Raw genomic sequence first — 27,607 nt, forward strand, 5'->3', positions numbered from 1 at the left:
GTGGACCTCTACTAAAGTTGTTCAAATCATGACCCCAGGGTCAGAATTGACCCCGCCTATGGGTCACTTGATTTTACATAGGAAAATCTTCAAAAATTTTCTAAAAATAAACCAGAGGGCCTAGAGCTTAGATATTTCACATGTTGCAATGCCTAGTAGACCTCTACAAAATTTGTTCAAATCATGACCCCAGGGTCAAAATTTACCCTGCCCCAGGGGTCACTTGATTTTACATAGGAAAATCTTCAAAAAAATTCTAAAAATAAACCAAAAGGCCTAGATCTTAGATATTTCACATGTAGCATTGCCTAGTGGACTTCTACAAAATTTGTTCAAATCATGACCCACAGGGTCAAAAAGACCCCGCCCCATGGGGTTACTTCATTGTACATAGAAAAATCTTCAAAATTTTCTAAAAATAAACCAGAAGGCCTAGAGCTTAGATATTTCACATGTAGCATTGCCTAGTGGACCTCTACAAAATTTGTTCAAATCATGACCCCTGGGGTCAAAATTGACCCCGCCCAAGGGGTCACTTGATTTTACTTAGGAAAATCATTAAAAATTTTCTTAAAATAAACCAGAAGGCCTAGAGCTTAGATATTTCATATGTAGCATTGCCTAGTGGACCTCTACAAAATTTGTTCAAATCATGACCCCTGGGTCAAAATTGACCCCGCTCCAGGGGTCACTTGATTTTACATAGGAAAATCTTCAAAAAATTTCTAAAAATAAACTAGAAGGCCTAGATCTTAGATATTTGACTTGTAGCATTGCCTAGTAGACTTCTACAAAATTTGTTCAAATCATGACCCCCGGGGTCAAATTGACCTCGCCCCATGGGGTTACTTGATTGTACATAGAAAAATCTTCAAAATTTTCTAAAAATAAACCAGAAGGCCTAGAGCTTAGATATTTGACATATAGCATTGCCTAGTGGACCTCTACAAAATTGGTTCAAATCTTGACCTCCCAGGGTCAAATTGACCCAGCCCCAGGGGTTACTTGATTGTACATAGGGAAATCTTCATAAATTTGCTAAAAATAAACCAGAAGGCCTAGATCTTAGATATTTGATATGTAACATTTCCTAGTAGACTTCTACAAACTTTGTTCAAATCATGACCCCTGGGGTAAAACTGGCCCCGCCCCAGGGGTTACTTGATTGTACATTGGAAAATCTTCCAAAAAATCATCAGTTCGACATTAGAAACATGTAGCTCATATTACTCTGGTGAGCGATCCAGGGTCATCATGACCCTCTTGTTTTTCATTTTTAATTTTCCATCAATATTTATAATCAACATGTGAAATTTTGTTTCCTCTCCCGTTCCCCCGCACCCCCACACCCTTAAAAAATAAATATATATACATATATATATTTCCATTCCTTTTTTTTTTTTTTTTTTTTTAAATGTTCAAACCTTCAACATGTTAAGTTGTGACTGCACAAGCCTTGCCCTCAGTCATGTTCAAGATATCTTACCAGTGTTCTCATAAGGACATCTGTTTTTTTAAGTTCAAATGTACATGTTAAACAACAACACCTGGTGCCAAACCACTTAAAGACAATATTTCGTTCCAGTTAAACTTCAAGCTCATATTTCAATTAACTGCATTTAATTTTAAAAGCTAAGCTTATTACAGTAAGCATATCCCATTCAAAATAAATTCTTTAGTCGGGATCAAAGTATCATACATTTATTATGTACTCTTTAATTAAACATTTGTTTTCTGTTAAATTGATTTTGACTAATGAAATTATTTGCTTCTTATTAACATCCTTAACTTTTTGCCAGATATATTTTTTTGCCATTCCTCACCCCAAACCCTTTCGGCGGGGGATACCAATTCATCGAATTTGCTTGTTTTAATAAGGATTTTTCAATATTTTTAGCTTGACTTTTCGAAGAATAGTCCAGCTATTCTACTCACCCTGGCGTCAGCGTTGGCGTCACACCTTGGTTAAAGTTTTGCATGCAAGCTCATATGGCTATCATTTAAAGGCATATAGCTTTGAAACATATTTTTTTTCTTTTTCTAGGTCAATTTCCAATCTAACTGGGTCAAGTCCCATAACTCTGACATGTATTTTGAGTAAATTATGCCCTCTTTTGGACTTATAAAATCCTGGTTAAAGTTTTACATGCAAGTTATTATCTCCAGAACTAATGCAGATATTGAATTGAAACTTCATATGTGTCTTCGGGGTTATAAAACTAGTTGATAGCATCAAATCCCATAACTCTGACCTGCATTTTGGCCAAATTATACCCCCTTTTGGACTTAGAAAATCCTGGTTAAAGTTTTGCATGCAAGTACATACAGCTATTACTTAAAGGCATATAGATTTGAAACTTATTTTTTGATCAATTACCAACCTCACTGGGTCAAGTCCCATAACTCTGACATGTATTTTAGGCAAATTATGGCCCCTTTTGGACTAAGAAAATTCTGGTTGAAGTTTTGCGTGCAAGTTACTATCTGCAGAACAAAATAAATGCAGATATTGAATTGAAACTTCACATGTGCCATCGGGGTTATAAAACTAGTTGATTGCATCAAGTCCCATAACTCTGACTTGCATTTTGATCAAGTTATGTCCTCTTCTGAACTTATAACTTCTCATCTGGTTAAAGTTATGCATGCAAATTACTATCTCCAAAACAAATGCAGATACTGGATTGAAACTCTATAAATATTTTAACATTTAGGGTAATATTTTCCTGCTTCTTGGACAATAATTCGAATAGTCGAGCATTGGCAGTCATACTGACAGCTCTTGTTATAGAAAAGTGAGTTATAATTTTGGAAAGGTATTAAGAAGCAATTTGAAAGACTAGATGTGTGCCCATAGATGCCCCCCTTGCTGTCACTGTACATGGTTTCTAATGATTTTTCACATCAGCAGGTAAACCAAGTTCTTGTGAAAACATACCAGCAGACTTGTATATTAACACTCTTTCACCATATGCCACGGAAAGCTGCTATTATAGATTCGAATATAATACTAGAAAAAAAACTTTCAAAACAATGAACTATGATCTGATGTGTTTATTAAACACAAAGGTTCAGTCTCACAAAGCTTACAATCAATATCCACTTGTTAATTCTTTTGTATAAATAACCACACAGGCTCAATTACTAATAGTTCAGTCATGAAAGTTACAATCATGTGTCACATACGTCCATAAATTCCCTTTTGGAAAACGCAATCTGTACGTTGTTGATTTCTTATTAGTAAATTTATATAAGTGTGATGTCACATTCTGTGTACAGTTATTTTGAGCTTTCGTTCAGAAGAGGAAATGCTTTCGTTCAGAAGACGAAATGTTGAAAGATTGCTTTATATTATAATGTTTGTTTTATTTATGATTACATTAGTACTTGGTATCATGGTAAACTCGGATGTTTATTTTTTATGATTTCATTAGTACCCAGTAATCATATACCATCACATATTTGTTTTCCCTTGACTTCATTAGTACCCACTAACCTTACTGTCACATGTTTGTTTTCCTTATGGCTTCATTAGTACCCAATAACCATATACTATCACATGTTTCTTTTCCCTTGACTTCATTTGTATGCAGTTACAGGATATTATTATTACATGTTTCTTTTCCTTTTAACTTCATTTGTACCCAGTTATAGAATTATTATTATTATTATCACATGTTTGTTTTCCTTTTGACTTTATTAGTACCCAGTAACCATATACCATCACATGTTTGTTTTCCCATGACCTCATTAGTACCTCAATAACCGTATACCATCACATGTTTGTTTTCCCATGACCTCATTAGTACCTCAATAACCATATACCATCACATGTTTGTTTTCCCATGACCTCATTAGTACCTCAATAACCGTATACCATCATGTTTGTTTTCCCTTGACTTCATTAGTACCCAATAACCGTATACCATTACATGTTTGTTTTCCTTATGGCTTCATTAGTACCCTGGTAATTATTACAATATATCCTTGTATGTTTGTTTTTCTTATAAATGACATATTTTCTGGTCCTTTGGAATCATTGAGACATTTGTTGTTACTGTAATAAAATTCAGCTTCAGCCAGTGCTAGAGGGCATGAATGTTGTACAAAATATTTTGCTTGTTTGCTTACTTTGCTTGCAAGGGATTTTTTCACAGGTTTTATTCATTAGTACCCACTTACTGTATACCCTTACTTGTTTGTTTTCTTTATGACTTCAGTTTCATTTTAAACTGAACGAAAATTAGATAGTAAATGATGTATACTCTTTCACAACTTTTACATACAGGACATTATAACTGAGTATGTCACAGCCAAAAAATAATGAAGGGAAACATAATTTGGTAACTAATGCTGATAAGTAAAGGCGACAGATTAAAAGAAATATAGTTCAGATTTTACATGTCAAACTCTCCATGCTTTTCCAGATGATAACCCATGATATAACATAGTTTTTGTTTGACATAGTTTTCACTTTCCATTTGCCATAATGGAAATTTTTTGTTTGTTGAATTTCTCATGCATGATTTCATGTGTGGAGTAACTAGTTTCAAACATTTTGCAGCAAGGTAATACAGTTAATACCAAAGGGTGTGCAGCAAGGTAATACAGTTAATACCAAAGGTTGTGCAGCAAGGTAATACAGTTAATACCAAAGGGTGTGCAGCAAGGTAATACCAACGATCTGCAAGTCAGCTTCTTGTAGAATTGGATTAGATAAGAGACTTGAATCTGCAGCATTGAGATGCATGGGGTTTAAGTGTTAACAACAGTGACCTTTCCTGCTTACTGTAAAAGCAGAAATTTTCGCGAGGGTTTAATTTCGCTGTATTCGTGGGACCTTATATCTTGCGATTATTTATCTTCACGTAAATATTCACAATTAGTATTTTTCAAATTCAAGTATGATACTATTTTTTACAATGTTGCTAATATTAAACCTCGTGAACATACTCCAAATTTCAAATTCGCGAAATTTTGACCCAGCGAAAATATATGCTTTTACAGTACCAGGTACTCAAAACTTAAGATCAAAATCTCAAAGTCATGCATGTATGATATAACATAATATCACCATTTATTTACAATTACAAAATTACTGCTTCTACAGAAGAATATGTGGCCCATAATATAATGTGGGAGTAACATAATGTAACAGAATAATTATTTTATTGTTGCAAAATCATCACCTAACTGTGTTAGTATGAAATTCAAGTTCCTGGGATGTAGTCAAGTGTTTCATGTCAGAAATGAAAATTATATATATTTTGTTACTTTAGTGTAAACTATACTTCCAAGATATTTTTAAGGATATACTTCTATAAACAGAAAGTTATTTTTGATTAATTTTATGAATTTTTAGTGAAAGAATTTTTTACCTGAGATGGTCCGTTTCTAATATAAATACATTTTATGGGTGCAGTATACCTTGAAGAAATATGATGAATTTGATAAATCAATTCCTTTCAAAAAGTGACATCCACCCTCACTAATATTACAATAGTTGACACCAACATTTTCTATTACACAAGAAATTAACTTTCTCCAGCGCCTTGTGAGAACCGATCTGGCAAAATCCACTCAAACAGAATACAGTATCCCAGATCTAGCTACTGTTATCATAACCCTATTATATTTTGTACACTTTAGTGGTTGATTCAAATTTTTATGCCCCCAAAGGTGGGCATATTTAAATCACACTGTCCATGCATTTGTGTGTGTGTGTGTCCGTGTAAATTCTTGTATAGGCTGTAACATTCATAGGGGAATTTGAAAATAATTTTACACAAATGTTAACCATATAGAGAAGATGTGTCACGCTTATGACCCAGGTCTCTTAGGTCAAGGTTAAGGTCACAAAATGATGTGTGATTATTTTTTTGAGTCCACTTTGGGGAGCATTTGTCACTTATAGTGACAGCTCTTGTTAATGACAGGTAACACCTATCTATCAGTCCCTGGTATTAATGAATGAGTCTGTAACCATTCTGTCCAGTGGCATCGATCCCGAAAATTAAAATTGGAGTTCCCAGGAGAAATCAATAAGTTTCATAAATCAGTTTTTCTTCTGTGGAACATTTTTGTGCAAATGGATACCTGGTACCATAGGCAGGCAGAGCTGCATGATAAAATTGATTCGCATTCACTTAATTAAACTGGATAGTTACTACATGAGGACTATTACTATAAAATGTTTTGTATTAATTTTGGTAACCGGGCGGTGGGCATGTGTGATACAGAGTGGGTATGGGTATCTAGCGCAACTTGCGTAAGGTGAGAAGGTGGCGCTCCATATGTCAGTTTCAGAGTTTCCCATCTTGTAATATAAAGAGAAGTGATGATAAAAACTGCAGTTTTAAACATTCTGAAATTGTCACAAAAACAGTGTCTATGATTTACACCTATGCTCACTTAAATTTATTTTAAAATGCTAAAAGATAGTGGGCAGGGGCGGCGAAGAGGCGGGTCCTGACCCCCAAGTATCTATGGTTTTCAGAGGAGAGTAAAGGTGCTTGATATGCTTCTATATGTATGCACACTCCTTGGTGACATAAACATACTGTAGCCCTAAATGTGCAATCAAAACCAGTTTAACAGGACTCAATACTTTCGGACTTATATTCTTAAATTGTAGGTTTGCTAAAACAGCATTCATGCATGTTGTCTTCATGTAATTGTAATTGCACAGTCATTTTGGAATTCTGCTGCTGTTGGTTCTGCAGATGTTATAACTCCAAAAAAACCATGCATTTTCCCAGTATAATGAAAAATTGTATAACCTTATTTGTGAATCAAAATTAAAGCAATGGCTTAGGTTAAGATTAGTGGAAACTTTCATCAAGTGACAGTCATTGGAAATGGATGTATATTAACCCTCACAGTGCTAGACACAATTGATTCTGTCATTGCAGCCAGTATAGATCTTGATCAGCCAGCAAACCCGTGCAGTCTGATCAAGATCTGCACTGTTTGCCATTCAGTCAGTATTTTTTTGGTAAGCACCCCTTTTAACAGTAAATGGTACTGCACAAATTGGAAGATGGGCCAGTTCATTGCAGAAATTTAGCAGGGTAAAAGTTAAAAACAGTGGAAATGCAATAAAGAAATGTACATCTTTCAGCAAATAATACCCAGACCTTGGTCAATATTTGCTAATTGCCCTATCTAAAAATAAATCTGAATGACTTGCAAATTTATACCAGTATACAGGCAGTGTATAAAGTGGTTATAGATTTACCTTGTTAGTCACCTTGCCAACAGAAACACAAGGTTACCATATTTATGTTAAACGCGATATTTCAATTTGTCTTTTATATATTTTTTCAGTGCAGACAAGTGGCACATATCGGAATAGAAATAAAATGTTTTTCTTCTGTTTTATTGGCAAGTTGTACTATTTCCCCCACTCTTTCAATATCTTGTTAAGATAAAAACTACCCTATTTGGTCATGCTTGTAATGCTTTAGTTATTTTATGGTTAACCGATATTGAACCAGAAATATAGTGTGTGAAGTACAACCTGGAAGGTAATGGTTATAGTAGTATCGGGTATGCATACTTTATTTATTTCTCATGGGATTTTGAAATTGCTTAACGACCGATAGTCACATGCTTTACGTAGACTGGATTTTGCAATGTTGATAATCTAAATAGGTTACTATTTCATTACATCTTCGTATGAATGGTTTTAACTTTTAAACATTACATAATACACGTTGGCGTGTATTCGTAAGGATTAAAAATACGTTGGAAAGAAAGGACACATTTCAATTATCGGATATTGATCATATTTTCTTCCATATATGGAATATCGGTAGTATTGAATGAAGGTAATCGCTAGTTTGATAATATGTTTATGTTGTAAATTATAAAGAATGGTGTGTATATAGATTATGAATGGAGAGAAATACTGAAGTTATTTTTAGATACAGATGATACTATTAATGGAAGGTGTGGCACCAGAAAATGTTTTTACTGTAACACTACCTTAAAGAGCATTTCTGTTTGTGTTGTCTCAGCAGTACTTCTTCTGAGATGTCCATTGATATTTTTTTGGGAGTAATTATTGTCATTGTTGTTAGGAAAGGTTTGCAGCCAGAAGCTTAGGCTAAAGGTATGCATAGCAGGTTAACCTGTTCAGGTTGAGAATCTTCGATCATCTTTTCTGTGTTTTCAGTCGATTTGCCATCCTCTTTGTTTACACAATAAAGAAAATATTTTTCATACAGCAGTAATGAAACTTGTTTCGCTAATATTGCAAAACTGGGACTTGTTTTCATGAAAACTTAACATCAAGTTCAACCTTTTATCTGTTGCAAACAAAAATTGCATGCTTTCTGCTGAAAGTTAATAGTTTTAGGGTGAAATGCTACCTATATTGGTATAGAATTCTGTGCAGTTTGTCCTGGATAATGCCCCAAGGCACACCTTGGGTGTTCCACCATCTTAAAGCTGGAAAAGTCTAACCTAACTCATGTCCATGTGGAATTAAAAAAACAAAAAACAGTTAACTATATAATGAACTAAATGATGGACTCTGGTCTGGTAGAATGATATAATGATAAAGTTTGAGATAGGGCTGATTAATAAGACATTCATTGTTTATATACCTTAACTATGAAAAACATTCAAACATGTTATGATGCCCTCTTATCTTTAGTCATGACCTTGCTCTGGTCCCATTTCAGTATTTATCACCAGGCTATTAAGTGTAATCTATAACACACCCTGGTACCGGCGCTCCCAAGTACAGGTGGCACACACACATACAGCGCTCGTAAGCGATTTTGGAGGAGCGGTGGATATGAAATTGAAATTTGAACTGGTTATTGTAGGAAGACATGACTATACGATACTGTATCAAAAATGAATACATTTGGAGTATTTACTGAGGCATGCTTTAGGCTGCAAACCTTTCCTAACAACAATGACAATAATTACGTGATGACTAGTTCCATTAACTACTGTTTAATCCAACATCAGACTGTTCTTGGTGGTGTTATCTCTACCACACATAATTAACCAGTCCGATTCATCTCTTTTCCGTAGTAGTTGCCTTAGAGCTGATGATTTCTCCACATTTCTGAAGACCTTTCTCTAGCTGTACTTGGTGAGCGTCAAAAAAAAACACACCTGTGCCATGTGAGTGCCGTTTTGAAACCCCTTACCATCTTTGAACACGAGTAATTCTTTAAATATAACAAATTAAGTCTTGGAATTGGAACTGCTTATTGTAGGAAGATATGACTATACGATACTGTATCAAAAATGAATACATTTGGTGTATTTACTGAGTATTTTACATGTTTTTTTTTGACATTTGACATTTTTGAGTCAAACTTTCACGTTTAACTCACCGTAGTTTGTTTATTTCAAGATGAAATATTGTGACACTCACAGAACATAGTCATCAGTTATTCACCAGGGCGCAGATATCTTTCAATTTACAAAATTTTTTGAATTACCGGAGATACAATAAGAAATACTTACACCACCGCTCCTCCAAAATCGCTTATCGAGCGCTGTATGTGTGAGTGCCACCTGTACTTGGGAGCGCCGGTACCAGGGTGTGTATAAGGTCAGTTCAGGTGAAAATGATTTCTGGACCAGGTGTTTGCATTGATTAATACTTTAAAAATCTGACACCTAATGTAAAAAAGGAGAATATAAAATTTGTAGATTTCTTGGTAATATCAATCCATGAAATTTAATCCCAATTGCCAGATGAAATTGCCATTAATTTTAGTTTTATCTTCATATTCCCATGAAATAGCTGCTTTGGTTCATAACCATGAAATTTCATGCACATGAAATTAGCTACTTTGGGTCAAAACCATGAAATTTCATGCCAATGAAATAGCTGCTTTGGGTCAAAAACCATGAAATTTCATGCCATTGAAGTAGCAGCTTTGGGTCAAAAACCATGAAATTTCATGCCAGTGAAGTAGCTACTTTGGGTCAAAACCTTAAAACTTCATGCCAATGTAATTAATAGCTGCTTTGAACATTTTATGCCCAATTCTTCAATTTCTTCAAACTTCGGATAATGAAGGACAATCATCTAATAAAAAGATATGCAATAAAAATCAAGTCACCGGTATTGAAAGAGCTATCTGCCCTTGAAAATGGCATTTTGGGGGGAAAATATACAAATATATACAAACTAATGTACACCTTTAATAGGCAGTCATCAAGTACACAGTTTATTGTCATAAGAAACATGCAGAAAATTTTATAACCATTTACCCTTTCAGATTTAGGTATACCAAGCTTTAAGAAAGGAATGTTAATAAATATTTTAAGGTAATTGATAGACCTTTTAGCATACCTTTGTTTCTTAGGTGATTGTCCTTCAGTATCCAAAGTTTGAAGAAATTCTATTATTGGGAAAAATTTTGCCCATCTCATAAACAGAGACTCTAGCTATGCCTTTAATCAGCCTACATGTAGCTGGGTACAAGTATTTGTTTGTGATAATTTGAAAGCTAATTGATCGTGTGGCTTGGTACTGAGTCGGGGCGTTGAATTCTTCATGTGAGGAAGCCATCCAGCTGGCTTACGGAAGATTGGTGGTTCTACCCAGGTGCCTGCTCGTGATGAAATAATGCGCGGAGGGGCACCTGGGGTCTTCCTCCACCATTTAAGCTGGAAAGTCGCCATATGACCTATCATGTGTCGGTGCGACGTTAAATCCAACCATGTTATTTGAAATCTGGAAAACTTACCATATAATCTACAATTGTGTTGATGTGATGCTAAATCTAATAAAAGAAAAAGCAAGTATGCTGCAGTATCAGTAATACTATAATAATATGGTGCATTACGCATGAGTATTTCAATTTTATGCCGCATTAAAAGTAGATTTGCTTTTAAATGCTTATAGCAGGTTGATTTGGAGAGATCAAATTAAATTTCACTAAATGGTTTAGGACATACGATTTTGGACAGAGTTTTGGCTCTTGGACAATGCAGTTTTTCTGCATACATTATACATGATGTTAGAGCCATAAAGGGAGATAATTAAAACAAATGGCTTTAATGATACTTTCTACTGGTTAAATTAAACATTCAAACCTTTGACAAATATTTGAGATAACAGAACAGTATTTGATAGGATTTAGTTTTTCTGTCTGTTATATGAAAGTGTTAAATTGTAACCCATTAACTGAATATGGAAATCTTAACTCACAGTCAGGTAACATATCTTTGTTAATGTATAAGACAAAATGGTCCAAAATCATTTATAATATTTATCATGAGAGGTTCATTTTTGTGGTTTCCATGAAAGTTAAATCAATAATGATTTCACAGTGTACATTAATTTAACCTTTAATGAGGTCATTGAAGTTAGCTTGTGAAAAATGATAAATCATCAGACAGGGATTTTCTTTTGTTTTTGTTTTCTTGTGAGAACATCTTTCAATGCCTTATATTCTATGTTAAAATTTTACACAATTTTACTTCCTGTTTTGGCTTGTTACAAAAATATATTGTAAATTTATATTGTAAATTTTATTCTATAAGAAGAAATCAAGTCCTTATGTAGAATCAACGAGATTGTTCCAATTTTCACAATTGGAAAATTAAGGCAGTAAGGTAAGGTCTAGCTAGGTATTAAAGGTCATATTGCATTAAGTATATTACAGATAAGGTATCTTAAACAAAATAAAAACTGTTGTAGCCGTCTTGGATCTAAAACATGTTGTAACAGGCTTCTGTGGACTTTTAAATGTAATAATTTTAATGTTAATTCAGATAGTTATATTCCAGTATTATTTTTTGCTTGTTTATGATATTACCATATCTTGTAAGTATTATATTCAAATATTATGATTAGGTCACTTTCGCCTATTTGACTTTTTTTTCATTTTGTCATTATTTATAATTATGAAATTTATAGTTTTGATTGTCAATAAAACTATATTATGGAGTTTTCACTATTCTTCAGTTTTTGAAGCTGTTGATAAACTGAGTTATTAATTAAGAAGTATTTATTTACATATCAATGATTTGATTGGCTGAGTGTTGTCTTTGCAAGTCTGCAAAAATGGTAATGACTTAATTGAAAACTTTGTATTTAAATCAAAAAATAATTAAAATTGATGGGTTTCCAGCTATTTCAATATAACAATTTTAGATAGTTATGCAGAGGTCAATATGTTGTTGATGAGTTTGGAAGTAATTTTGACCTCGTACAACTTCTACTGCGAATAATGTACTGGTTTTTAGCTAGTACTAAATTTAATTATATAACTCTATTTTTCAGTCTTTGACTTTTACCAAAAACTATCTTAATATCAGTGTGTAGAATTTTGTTTATTTAGGAATTTAGACATGCATAACAATTGATAAATTACAAAATGTATAGGTCTGTCCTACCTCCAAAGAATTTTTCACAAGTACTGTATATATGATGACAGGTGAAAACAAGCCTGAGATTTAATATAATAGAAGTAACTATGGTATTGTTACAATTTTCTAATGATTAAAAGAATAATGACCTATTGACCAGGACTTGTATGGGCATGTTTTCTGTTGGTATTGATTTGGTAAAGGTAACTAAGCCATTACTGTTGTTTGAGTAAATAGAATGAAAAAAAAAAGCAAACTGTTGCTGTTGTTTTAGAAAAATAGTGTGTAGAAATAGTGGACAAATGGATAAAATGTGGACAAATTGGATAATCAAGTGAAACTAGGTAGTCGATGAATTTTAATATTTTATTTTGGTAAATATATATTTCTATTCACAATTTCAAGACACATTCACATTTGGAATATTAGAGGAAAAAAAGGCTTTTGTATCAAGTTCTATCTCCAAAGGTATTTTAGTTAACTTCTGCTTCTGTGTTTTAGTTTTGAAAAGTTTTAAGTTTTGATGAAATGTGTTTAATTTGTCATTCCGTAATAACTACTTTAAGTACTTTTATGCAGAAACAGTATCATGTTTAAGATATTTGGTTTTTAAAGTGTCAGACTTGGTGTATAGCAACACTTAGAGTGAATCAAATGGTTTACCTTGACCACTTATATGTGTTGCCCTAGAAATATAAAAACCCTACAACTTCTGGTTAACTACTTCATAAATCATCACCAAACTTTGTCTGTTGCAACATTTTATGGAACTACATAGCTTCAGTTGGTTACCTTTAGGGACAGTCGCACCTAAAACTTGAAAAGAATGCTTTCATCAACTTTTTCCCATTAAATTGCTCAATGGACTTTCACCAGACTTGGTGTGTAGCATCCTTACATAGACTTTTCTCAAGATTTTTCAAATCGCATTAAATTTTAGGGGCTACTGTAGCTAAAAGTAGAACAACAAAGAACACCTCACAAAGGTTTGGATGGATCTTCATCAGATTTGTTCTAGATTATGAGCATGGACCTCTCTGTGGTTTGACTTAAATCCTTTTGGGGGACTTCAGAACTAAAATTAGAAAAAAAAATGTTAAACAACTTTTTTCTCATGAAAAACTAAAAATCTTTGCTAAACTTGGTCTGTATCATCCTTGGAGGGTCTTTCTCAGTTTTATCCAGATGTTTCCAAGTAACTGCAGGTTGTATGAGCTAGAAAAATAAAATCTTAAACAACCTCATGGATCTCAAACTTGATCTATAGCACTCTTGGTCGGACCTCCCATAAATTGCTCGGCTGGTTATACATTTTGGGGCTGTCACAGTAAAACATAGAAAAAAGCCTCAAGTAATTTTAATGACCTGCTTAATGAATGTTTATCAAACTTGGTCAGAAGCAAAGTCAAATGATCATGAGTGACTTGAGTCTGTTCGGGCCTTTTGTTAACTTTCTTTTTCTTTTGACAAATTGACATATCAGAAACTTGGGCAGTGTCAGTAAACACTAAAATATGTAGTGACAATTTAAGGAATGGTTATTGTATAGATACTGGGTAAGTTTCCTACCTACAAATCATGAATTATAGATGACCTCCCAGGCTATAAGAAGTTGAACGAGATGAAAGAATTATAGATTGCTCACCTTCATTTAAAATAAAAGAGTGGAAATGGTGATTGTTTTGGCAGGTAATCATGTCAGTTTCTGATGAAGTCAGTGATAGCACCAACCTGGTCTTCAAGCTTCTAGCACTCTGCAAACCCAGTTTTTGACCAGTACAAGTAGCCTTAAGACAGTGGATTCTGTGAAATTGTTTTCCATTCAGCTGACTGTAGGGGATACAAGAGCTAATTTATTGATTGTACTGACCGATATTTGCAGAGCAAAAGTAGATTAACCGTCAGCCTGCTGGCGGCAAGTGATTCTGCCTTTGCGACCAGTGTAGACCAAGATCAGCCTGCACGTCCGTGCTGGCTGAACCTGGTCTGCACGGTTAGCTATTGAGTCAGAAATTTTCAGTTAACACCCCTTTGAATAATAATTGGTACTGTCCAAATTGAATGATGGACCAATTAATCCATCTTAGAAATTTAGCAGGGTAAAGGTTGATATATAATGTGACTTCGCTTCAGTATGGTCTGTGACTTTGTATAATATTATATGTAATGGATTCTTTCTTGACAACTAATATGTAAATACAAAATAGTTGAGGTTATTAACAATTGGTTGGTTAAAAGAAATACTTTAACTTTTCTGGTATTTTTCCATTTTCAACTTTCAACAATGATAGTAGTACATATTTCAGGCCATTATCATGAAAAGAATATATTGAAGTACCAATTTTTTATCTGAAATGTGTCAATTTAAGCTAAATTTTGAAATAGCTCTCATAAGTGAATTATAAACCATACATAAATAAAATTTATAGAAAGGTTTAATATATTTTCAGAAATTCCGGTTGATGTAGACCAAACACCGGCACTATGTCATCACAGGCAAGTTTTAGATTGGACGACACAGAATCACCTGTGTGCCTAACAGAAGTAAATCAGTTTAACAGTCCATGGTCAACAGGCAGCTTGGCCTTTGAAGACAACCTGGCCTTTAAAAATAAGAACACAAACCCTGAGATAAGTAACACATATGAACAAGATTTAATAATCATGCAGTCAATGAATTTCATTGAAGCAAGTGAAAAGCGAGTTACAGCCATACCAGAATTTCAGAACGAAAGTTTGGCATCCAGCTGTAGCTCATCGCCGCAGTCCCAATCAGACAGTCCGTCAACAAATTTTGAAGGATTAACAATACTCGGACCTCACCCAAGTAGTGATACATCAGACACTCTTTCACAGAAATTATCCGATGCGGAGGAACCAGCTACTTCTGATTCAAATGCTAATTTTTGGACTGAGGTTACGTCCTCTACAGATGGCCTTTTGTTTGCTTACAGTGAGGATTCGCCGCCTAATAATGGTACCGTGACCAAAGATTGGAAACAAAATGCTTTGAAGTATCCACCATGCGCTGTTTGTTCAGGGAAATCATCAGGACTCCATTATGGATGCTATACATGCGAAGCTTGTAAAAACTTTTTTCGACGTTATCTGTTACGTAGTGGCGGTTTTAACTGTAAGAAAAATAACAACTGTCCAATTGGCAATAGAAGCAGGGGAAACTGTTCCGGTTGCCGGCTGAAAAAATGTTTAGAAATTGGTATGTCCAAGGAAAAATCGAAAATCGGACGTTATACACATTCTCAGCGGACGGAGACAATCAGAGAAGTTAACAAGCTTGAGGGAAAGATGTATGTGGATGAAAGCCCAGTTAAACTAGAGAAAGATTTAGAAAAAGCGCAGACTGAAAATATGACTCAGGAAGTAAATGAAACTGACAATTGTGTATCAGTGCCTAATTCCTCTTTAAGTAATGTGGGGGAGGTCTTAACGGAAGGCGAGCGGGATCTTTTGAAAGAGCTTACTGAATCAATAGATGCGATAGAACATTTTGGTGAAAGAGGCAAGACTGCAGAGGGTAGAAAACAAATTATTGAAGAACACTATGATCGCTACCTTGCTAAAGTAAAACTGTTCGGTCCATTGAAGGCAATCCCGAAGGATGAGTATTTCACACTATTAAAGTTACATAATATTGACTTAGATGGCCGCTGGAACTTGTTTAAACAAGAAGCGAATAACTGTGCTCATATTGTGGAGAGGTATTGTAAATTTGCTTATAAAATTCCAGGATTTCAAACTATAAGCATTAAAGATCAGGAATCGCTGTTAAAAGTAGGTCACTGTGAATTTTTTGTCATTCTGATGCATGATGGGTATGATCATGAACGGCAAATTTTTCTTGAAATGAATGGAGTTCCGGCACATATCGAGGAGGCCTCTGATAAGATTTTTTCACGATATTTAATCGAAATACAGGCCGACATATTTCAACGCTGGCAGAAAGCTTGCCTTTTGAAGGAAGAAAAAACTCTTCTCTGTGCAATGTCATTAGTTTGTTCTGATCGCATAGACCTTGAAAACCCGACAGAAGTTGAAAAAATCCATACAGATCTGACAAACCTGCTGATGAAAGTGTTACGAATTAATTACGGGAAAGAAGCGCAAAAAAGATTTGCCAAATTCATAGACATTCTGATGTTTTGTCGTCAAGCAGCAGATGCTTATTTCAAAGAGTACCAAGAAATGAGTCAGTTTGATATGATTCAGCAGGTTGCTCCGGCATTCCCTGCACTTTGCCCAGATAAATTCTGAGATTTTCAGGCTGGATGAATATATGCATGTATTGTACCTCATTATTTACCGAAGCACTGTCTATTGATTTTAGAATGTTACATGTGCTTGCCTTCTAGCCATTTTTGTGTGAAACACAATCTACGAAGATGGGTCCACTTAAAACTGAAGATTGGCAACAGTTAAAAAAAATTTACATGGTTTAGAGATGCGTAATGTGCACCTGTGAAAAAAGTTCTGTTTAAATGGTTTAGAGATACTGAATTTGTTAGAAATCTTAAGGGGAAAAGATTAGGACCAAAAATCAAGTGTTTTTTAAATTGCAATGACGTGTCTTTTTCCTTTTTAGCTCGACTATTCGAAGAATAAGTAGAGCTATCCTACTCACCACGGCGTCGGCGTCACACCTTGGTTAAGTTTTTCGTACCAGTCCACATTTTGACAAAGTCTTTTGAGATAAAGCTTGGAAACTTTCAACACTTGTTTACCATCATCATGGCCAGTTATAGGCAAGAGCACATAACTCCATCAAGGATTTTGGCTGAATTATGGCCCCTTTCGACTTAGAAATCATGGTTAAGTTTTTCGTACCAGTTCATATTTTGACAAAGTCTTTTAAGATAAAGCTTTGAAACTTTCAACACTTGTTTACCATCACCATGGCCAGTTATAGGCAAGAGTACATAACTCCATCAGGGATTTTGGCTGAATTATGGCCCCTTTCGACTTAGAAATCTTGGTTAAGTTTTTCGTACCAGTTCATATTTAGACAAAGTCTTTTGAGATAAAGCTTTGAAACTTTCAACACTTGTTTACCATCACCATGTCCAGTTATAGGCAAGAGCACATAACTCCATCAAGGATTTTGGCTGAATTATGGCCTTTTTGACTTAGAAATCTGGGTTAATATTTCGTACCAGTTCATATTTTGACAAAGTCTTTTGAGATAAAGCTTTGAAACTTTCAACACCTGTTTACCATCACCATGTCCAGTTATAGGCAAGAGTACATAACTCCATCAAGGATTTTGGCTGAATTATGGCCCCTTTTGACTTAGAAATCTTGGTTAAGTTTTTTGTACCAGTTCATATTTTTTGTAAAGTGTTTGACATATGGCTTTGAAACTTTTATCACTTGTTTAGTATAATAGGTAGTCTCTATCTGTAGGAAAGAGAACATATTAACTCTGTCATCTATTTTGGCAGAATTATGGCCCTTTTTGGACTTTGAAATTGGTTCTGTTTTCATACAAGTCCATGTTTTGTCAGAACTATTTGACATATGGCTTTTAAACTTTGAACACTTGCTTATCATTATGATTTACATCTGTAGGCAAGAGTACATAACTATTTTGACTGAATTATGGCCCTTTTTGGACTTTGAAATTGGCTCATATATTGCCATTTAGTGCAAGACTTATCGAAATCAAAGTAATACAGGAACATTGTTTGTCTAATCTATTTATTTCTTTTGTTTGAATATTCGTGGAAATATTTTGACCCCATTCTTCAATCAATTCTTCGAATAGTCGAGCGCGCTGTCATCAGACAGCTCTTGTTGGTTCTTGAACTTCAGTATTGAGTAAAAGAGTTTCTGTGGGTTCATTTTTTGTGCATCAGGACGTTTTAGTTAACTGCTAGGCAGACTTTCTGTAGACTTTTATCACATGTTGTTCTAGATAAGACAATAGGAAGTGAATTTTAAGATTCCCCCTATGGATATTTTCACATGTCATAATAGTGTACTCTAGTACTCTGTATTGGACAGAGGGAAGGGTCTAATCAAGTGCCTGCAGCTTTTAATTGGCCTTATCAACATGATTATTTTGTTCATACTAGGTGCAAGTTATTCAATTTTTCACAGGCAGCAATTTTGGCATATTGTATATTTTTGTTATAGTAAAAAAAAAAATTTATGCGGTTTGGCCCCATTGCAGGGTAGTAAGATTGATGACATTAACCTTTAGCCTCCTAAATTTCTAAAATGGACTGGTCCATCATTCAGTTTGGGCAATACCATTTATTGTTTGAAGGGGTGTTCACTGAAAATTTACTGATTAAATAGCAAACAGTGCAGGCTATGATCAGCCTGCATGTCTGTTCAGGCTGATCATAGTCTGCACTGGTCGCAGAGGCAGAATCATTTGCCAACAGCAGGCTAAAGGTAAAACCACACCCCGCAGCAGGTTTAAAACACTACAAGAGGCTTAAGGAAGGAGGTTGGTTCTGCCAAGGTACCTGCCTGTACCTGAAATAAAGCCCAGGGGAGCACTGGGGGTCTTTCTGCACTGTCAAAGCTGAGAAGTCAAAATATGCCCTATGAATTATGACAATCATTTTTATATGTTTAATGCATGAGGTGAACTGTTTATCTTACTTTGGCAAATGAGTTTGTGCACAACTTGCTGCTCTAAGCAGATTGCATATGCTCAAATTTGTCAATTTTTTAAGTAAGAAGTTTTGCCTTAACATTGAGACTTAATATTTTTCAGTGATCTTTCACATTTATATTAATACATTTAACATGTTCTTTTTACCTTTGCTATTCCAAGAATAGGCAGGAGTTGAGATTTTGTACAAAAGCAGGTATCTCGGTAATTAGTGACAATACTTTTGAATAGTCAAGCATTGCTGTAATCCAATAGTTCTTGTTTTTTAGTTCCAGTTCATAGATATTGTACACAACTTTATAAAGTACTGACATCATATCCTTGGATTACCTATGGTTTTTTAAAAAACAATCAAAAACGATAATTATGCATTGTACAAAAGGTTATATGATACTATTTTGTCACGAAATAAAAGTTTAGATGAATTTCAAAATGTAGTGGGTAAATAGTAAATGCTTGAAGCATTTAAGAGGTTCATAGCCATTGTTGAATCAAAGCTGAAAATTGAATAGCTTTTAAAAATGGGAGTATGCAACATTCTGCAAACATTTCTTATCAGAAAGAACTAGATGAAACTTTAACAGTGATGAAAAAAGTATCAAAATTAGACTACAAGCAAAACGTTTATAATCATTTGAATACCACATATGTAGTTAACAGCAGCCATTTTGGGCACAGTGACATCATCATTCTTTCCTTATATGGGCATTATCATATATTGTAAATCTGTGAATAGCAACTAAGAGAATCATATTTTAAGGACAATAATATAATAGGAACTTTAGTGTGTGTGTGTGTGTGTAAAAGTGTATACCTTAAATTTAATTTCCATGTTTAATTGCATTTTTAGCTCGACTATACGGAGTATAAGGAGAGCTATCCTACTCGCCCCAGTGTTGGCGTCAGCGTCTTTCCGCGTCCCCACCTTGGTTAAAGTTTTGGTGCACTTTCTCTTTTTTCAACTTATCTCTGTAATTACTTGATGGATTTGATTCAAACTTGAAATACTTATTCCTCATCATCATCCACATCATCTGACAAAAGGGCCATAACTCTGGCACCAATATTTCATGAATTATCTCCCCTTTTCACTTAGATTTTCAGGTTAAAGTTTTGATGCACTTTCACTCTATCTCAGTTATTACTGAATGCATTTGATTCAAACTTAAAATAGTTGTTCAGCATCATCACCCACATCATATGACACAAGGTGCATAACTCTGGCACCATTTTTTCATGAATTATTCCCCCTTTTTACTTAGAATTTCAGGTTAAAGTTTTGGTGCACTTTCACTCTACCTCTGTTATTACTGAATGGTTTTGATTCAAACTTGAAATAGTTGATATTACATATCCATGATTTGATTGGCTGAGTGCTGTCTTTGCAAGCCAGCAAAAAACGGTAATGACTTAATTGAAAACTTTGTATTTAAATCAAAATTAATTAAAATTGATAGGTTTCCAGGTATTTTGATATACCGGTAACAATTTTAGATAATTACATATATGCAGAGGTCAATATGTTGTTGATGAGTCTGGAAGTAATTTTGACCTAAACAGCATCATCACCCACATCATATGACACAAGGTGCATAACTCTGGCACAATTTTTTTTATGAATTATTCCCCTTTTTACTTAGAATTTCAGGTTAAAGTTTTGATGCACTTTCACTCTATCTCTGTTATTACTGAATGGATCTGATTCAAACTTAAACAATTGTTCAACATCATTACCCTTATCATATGACACAAGGTGCATAACTCTGGGACCAATTTTTCATGAATTATTTCCCCTTTTTACTTAGAATTTTAGGTTAAAGTTTTGATGCACTTTTACTCTGTCTCTGTTATTACTGAATGGATTTGATTCAAACTTAAAATAGTTGTTCAACATCATCACCCACACCATATGACGCAAGGTGCATAACTCTGGCACCAATTTTTCATCAATTATTCCCCTTTTTACTTAGAATTTTAGGTTAAAGTTTTGATGCACTTTCACTCTGTCTCTGTTATTACTGAATGGATTTGATTCAATCTTAAAATAGTTGTTCAACATCATCACCCACACTATGTGACACAAGCTGCATAACTCTGGCACCAATATTTAATGAATTATGCCCCTTTTTGCTTAGGATATACTTATATAGTGTTTTGATACATTTTATCTTTACCTCTCTTATTACTTTAAGTTGATATTTTTGACATAGACTCAGGCTATTGTGCAATATCTTCATCCACAATTGGAGTCATTAAACACTCCAGTGACAGTTCTAGTTTCCTCAGATGTGCCCAGTTTCACTATCCAGCATCGAAATAGTCGAGCGCGCTGTCTCCTGTGACAGCTCTTGTACATATTTTTTGCCATGAATACCATATTTGGTAATGGCCATATTAGGAAAGGATGATGATGTCACTGTGCCCAGTATCGCTGTCGTTTCATTAAATTGATAACATTTAAATTGCCATATCTGTTATTAGTCCGATTTTCACACATTTTTCGCCAGTTAATATTTTTCATTAAACTCTAAATATAAACGTTGTCTGACAGATGTTGAATATTCCACTTTGAGACGATTTACAATCTTAACTATAAAAGTCGTGTTTCTTTTTTCTTCAAGAGAAAATTGTCAGTGATATCTTTTTATGTCATTGATACATGTACATATCATATATATCAATGTTAAGTTTAATAGAATGTTTACTAATCCCGGTGGAGTCAAGTGCATTTCTTAACTATTGTTAAATACTGTAATCTGATTTGGGAGTAAGGGCCTTAGGAAATTAAAGAAGTCAAAAATATTTAGATGGTCTGATTAATATTAGTGCCTCTTTGCTTAAACTCAAACTGTCAAATACTTTAACATATACTGTTGAATTCTTCAGCCAGCTGGCTTACGGGAGGTTGGAGTTCTACACAGGTACCCGCTCGTGTTGAAATAATGCACGGAGGGGCACCTGAGGTCTTCCTTCACCATCAATGCTGGAAAGTCACCATATGACCTATAATTGTGTTGGTGCGACGTTAAACCAATCAAAAGCAAAAAAAAAAACACAAATAAACATATTACTAAAAATCATTTAATTTCATTTCCATGAAACTTTGTGGTTTTGACCAAAATGGCTACTTTATGGGGATTGTAAATTTATGGATTTAATTTTTTATGCCCCCAAAGGGAGGCATATTAGTTTTCAACTGTCCGTCCGTTAGTTTGTTCGTTCGTCACAACGTTAACTTTTTGCATGAAGGCACTTTACTCACGAACCACTGCACCCAGGACCTTCAAACTTCCCGTGCTAATAGTACTAGTACACGACCCCTATTGACTTTGGGGTCACCAGGTCAAAGGTCAAGGCGCTGCGGGGGCATTTGTCACCATTAGTGACAGCTCTTGTTTAAAGATAAAATAAACAGAAACTTCTTTTATTCTTTGGGATTGAATTTAGTGGATTGCAACAATCCTGAAATCAACTGAAATTAGCCCCATCATGAACTATAATTATTTCACAGTATTTGGAGCTTTCCTTGCATTTTCATTTCCTTTTTCTTTTTGCATGAATTAGAAAGACTTTTACATAATTTTTTAATATAAGAGGAAGAAACAAAAATCACTTGAAATGATTACTGTAAAACTATCAATATTCTTGGGGGATTTCATTGTTGTACTGATTCATGAAATTAAGTTCCAGTGAACATATAAAAGGTCGATTCGTAGTATCTGAAAAACCTTTAATTGGTTTATTTATACCCCAGTAAAATTGATGTTTTGTTTAAAAACACAAAATTTCATGCTCTTAAAAATAAACGATTTCACAGTTTCATAAAGTAAAGCGATCGTTAGTGTGCACAAAATTAGCAATATTTGTAAATTTTCTTAATATGTATTATAAATTATATAACTTCAGTGTGAAATAATGCAGTGGTATGAAGGTACAAATGTTTGAAAATCTGGTACCTTATATTTGAAGCAGATGTCAGTAAAGGATAAATCTCCTTTACCAGGGACACAGCTAAAACTCAGAATGTTTGCACACCCATCATGAAAGGGGCTTTAGGGGCTTGCTCCCTGATCAAAATATACATTAGAATTACAAAAAATTAGTAGCACGCCCAGTCCTTCAGTGCATACTTGGAGCTTCGCTAATATAGACTTCTTTAAAGATGGGCAGGCAAATTATTCCATTTGACTTTTTTATGTAAACATGTTTAATGTCGGAAAAAAATCAATTTAAAATTGTACATCACTATAGGTTAGGTTTTTAGTGAAAATATGAGGGATTTTGTCTGTCCTTATTACGCTGAGAGGGTATTTGTTTTGGGGTTTGTTAGAAAACTCTGATACCCCATAGAAACATGTGACTTTATATATTAATGACAGTCTTTTTATTGTCAGTAATAATTAGGTATCAACACTCAGGATTTTTCATTGTAGATAATTGGAACCTGTCACGAAATCTTAACAGCAAATAAGAAATATTCACACATACAGAAAAAAACCTTCCGCAACTCTAGAAGTTTTCTCATCATAGGCTTTCATCTGTGATTTGAGAGGAAGCTGTTGTATTTGAGTACACAGTCATTTTATGCTAGTAACAGAGATCGTATAACCAGTCAATTTCTCATGTGTACAGTTACTATGGTAACATACTGCCTGTTTTGTGAATATAAAATTTTTTTCCAACAGTGAGAAAGATTGTAGATGTTGGTATGAGTATGAGCCTGTGTGGCTGGGCAGATAAGGTTGTTCCTTTTGCCATGAGGTTTGAGTCTTGCCAGAAGTCATTATCATAATGATGAACTCATCCAGGTAGACAAAGTTGCTTAAAACTTTGCCCTCTGGTTAGATTTTCTGCTGGCCTTAATTTTGAAATCATTTCCTTTGAATATATTACAGTACTGATTTTGGTATATGAGCAAAATGCTTGAATTAGCCAAGGTTTTAAGCAACACAAATAGGGGCCAGTTAAGCTCACATAGGAAAATAAGGTCGCATCTTTTTACATAGGAAGAAATTGTGATGCTCAGTAATAACAGGGGCCTCTGTGGCCGAGTGGTTAAGGTTGCTGACTTCAAATCCCTTGCCCCTCATCGATGTGGGTTCGAGCCTCACTCGGGGCATTGAATTCTCCATGTGAGGAAGCCATCCAGCTGGCTTACGGAAGGCCAGTGGTTCTTAACCCAGGTGCCCGCTCAAGTGCACGGAGGGGCAACTGCGGTCTTCCTCCAACATCAAAGCTGGAAAGTTGCCATATGACCTATAATTGTGTTGGTGCGACATTAAACCCAATAAAACAAATAAAAATAACACAGGGGCCTCTGTGGCGGAGTGGTTTATGTCGCTGTCTTTGAACATTTTAAAATGACGCCGTCTAGATTAACATTGTTGCCACATCCCAAGTTACTTTTGACATGACAGAAAAGCAGTGCTGTGATAATCTATACATGTAAAAAAAGATTTGTCAAATACATAAAATGTATAGGATTTCACAATGTACACTTCCCATGACAGTATATATTGACATTTAGTAGAAATTTTTTTTTTAAATCTTCGATCCATTGACTACTTTAAGGCACTTGAAGAAAAGCATAGAACACAGTGGAGTCTATTTGTAAATAAAATTCACTGAAACTTTTCTAAGTTGATAATGAGAACCATTCTTAATTTTCCTTGTTCATCCATATCAATATTATTGTGTAGCAGATTTTCTACATTTGAAAATAGCCTAGCCTACGCCATAACTTTAAACTTGTCTGACACTTGATCAGCAAGATCCGTCCATTTGCCAACATCTGTAACAAAATAGTTAAATAAGACATTAATACAAAACAACAGAAGCAGTAGTTTCTATAATTATACTAGTCATGTTCCGTGTGAACATGATTGTAATTACGTCATAGACTGCAATTCGATCCTTGATAGGAAACCATGACAATGTAATTAAAATTAAAATTTGAATGACGAAGTGCAAACATTCGTGTTTGTTAAAATTTTAACTTTTATATAAGCGGGAAAAAATGTTTTTCGAGATTTAAAATAGTTGTTATTGAATGCAGCCAGTTTTTCTTTTCTTTTTTGAATGACTGCATAGACAGAAAAACTTGTGCATGCAAGTCTATACATGATTAGATGTACCATAATATAGCACATGCGGTGACAAAACAAAAAAATAAACAGCACAAGACTGATCTTTGTTGCACCATACCAATCCTCAGTAGATTTAATGTTTAAAACCTGTATACGTAATTCAGTCATTTTTACATCAGTACGAGAGAGAAACAGGTTTTTAGAATTAAAAGATAAAAATTCAATGTAATGGTTGTTTGTAACAAACATCAATACCTTAGTCTACTGTAGGTTCAGCAGAATGTGGATCCTTCTTGTCCAGAGTGTTAATATCCAATCTGCTGTGAACTTTATCAGGGGCCTCTGTGGCTGAGTAGTTAAGGTCGCTGACTTGAAATCACTTGCCCCGCATTGATGTGGGTTCGAGCCTCACTCGGGGCATTAAATTCTTCATGTGAAGAAGTCATCCAGCTGGCTTATGGAAGATTGGTGGTTCTTTACCCAGGTGCCAGCTTGTAACCCAGGTGCCAGCTCGTGATGAAATAATGCAGGGAGGGGCACCTGGGGTCTTCCTCCACCAGAAAAGCTGGAAAGTTGCCATACTACCTATAACTGTGTCGGTGCAACATTAAAGCCAACAAAAACAAATTGAGCTTTAATATCACCTCAAATCAAAGTTTCTGCCATGGTGTCTGCCAGTGTGCCCAACCCTTATGAATGATTAGTGTCTATCTGTTTGGGTTTTGAGAATATTTTATAATTGCTTATCATTAAGGAGTACAATGGGCTCATTTCTCATTATCAAATGAATTTGCACTAGTGAGATATGAGGCTGAGTTGTGACTGCTGGAAAAGCTTTTTCCCAGCTAAACTGAATATAGATTATAAGAAATTTTACCTACCATTATGTGTGAATATTTCTTGACTTGGTGTTAACTTTTTGACAATATATATGTGTAAGATGATTGTAAACAGTTTATTTCTAACATATTTATTTTGCTATTGTTGTTTCTGTTAATAAATTTAATTACATTTATGATTATGTTCGAAGTTTTTAGCTCAATCAGAATCAAGCTTTGCTTGATGGAAATGGTGTTTTTTTAACCTTTAGCCGCTGGTGGCAAGTGATTCTTCCTTTGTGACCAGTGCAGACCAAGATCAGCCTGCATATCCATGCAGGCTGATCATGGTCTGTAAATTTTCACTGAACACCCTATTTGAATAATAAGTGTTACGGTGGACCAGTCCATTTTAGAAATTTAGCAGGCTAAAGGTTAAATCCATTTCTGCATTATGGAAAAATAATTGATCCTAGCATGCAGGATTACTGTAAAGTTAAGTTAAAAGAAATGCAGTTGATTTGGAGTATGCATGTAAAAAATTATCAATCTAATTGAACAACACATGTATAGGAAAGATAAATGAAAGGTAAGTAAGAAAAAAAGCCATTTTTACAACATCTATATTTTCATTCTTTAGTGCAGCAACCGTGAAATCAGCTGTATGATTGCTTACAGAGTTATGCCCTATGAAACTGGATTAGGATTTGAAATAGAATTCTTTAGGTGACGGTAAAAGGTAAAGTTTCTTGTTTAACGCGAGTAGTCGACGAAAGCCCCCACCTGGAATGGATTGAACAACTTATTTCCAGCCGAGCCCATGGCAGGTGTCATATTTACCTCCCCGGCATCCAGTCTAGGCTGATACTTGTACCAATTTAAGTAAATCACCCTGCACTGAACACTAGTCTGGATATCAGCCGCGACCAGGTATCAAACCTGGACAGCAGGCGTTGTAGTCCAACCAGCTAACCACTGCGCCACTGATTCCCTTGAGGAAGTCATCAAGCTGGTATATGGAAGGTTAGAATTAATACCCAGATGCCTGCACCTGCCTGAATTAATATGTAGATCTTTCTCCACTTAAAATTTAGCCACAATAATAATAGCTTAAAAATATGTCTGTGTGACTAAAAACTCAACAAAAAACAAATCTATTAGCTGCACTGCTAATATGGCTGTATCAAAGGAATTAATTCATATTCCCTGATAAATCAGTATAATAAGTATTGAATTAAAGTTGTACAGTGACAGAAATTGGCCTTTTCCCACATAAAAAGAAATATTTGTTTGTGTGACTTGAGTTATTTGGAAGATTGGCTTTACAATTAATTAACAGTCTTCCATATTGATATGCACATAAGTCAAGGTCATGCCAAACCTTACAATGCATTATATACTGAGTTTCAAGACGTACAAGCTTGTACTGTCACCAGTTATTTTACAATGAGGTATTCTATTATTTTCTGCCTGTTTATCTCCAAATTGATCTAAACTACACACAAATGATACCATGTTGTGTAATATAGCGTAACTAGTGGTTAATTATTGTCCTTTATTTGAACTTAGAAAAAAAAAAGAAATATTTTAGAAAACGTTGCGATATATGTGAAAAGCTTTTCTACAGAATAAATTATTCCCCTTAGTTACAGTTGAGAGTTTCAATATAATAACTTTTGTATAATTAAATAAAAGTATTAAATACAGTTAAC

General features: G+C 34.6%; 1 protein-coding gene across 4 annotated transcripts in view; it reads left to right on the top strand.

The window, feature by feature from the left end:
- LOC123551307 (nuclear receptor ROR-beta-like) overlaps positions 1–26,092 on the top strand; it is a 32,598-nt gene extending 6,506 nt beyond the window's left edge. For 2 of the 4 annotated variants that reach the window (XM_045340144.2, XM_045340146.2), the window contains exon 2: positions 14,802–26,092. In XM_045340144.2, coding sequence (XP_045196079.2) covers positions 14,836–16,623 — 1,788 coding nt within the window. In that variant the 5' untranslated portion in view covers positions 14,802–14,835 and the 3' untranslated portion in view covers positions 16,624–26,092. Of the gene's footprint in view, positions 1–7,504; positions 7,549–7,599; positions 7,830–14,801 lie in introns of those variants that run through there. The other 2 variants (XM_045340145.2, XM_045340143.2) reach the window with 2 other exon arrangements.
- Positions 26,093–27,607: the final 1,515 nt, after the last annotated feature.

The sequence above is a fragment of the Mercenaria mercenaria genome, chromosome 4, assembly GCF_021730395.1.
Source record: "Mercenaria mercenaria strain notata chromosome 4, MADL_Memer_1, whole genome shotgun sequence".
Classification (NCBI taxonomy): domain Eukaryota; kingdom Metazoa; phylum Mollusca; class Bivalvia; order Venerida; family Veneridae; genus Mercenaria; species Mercenaria mercenaria.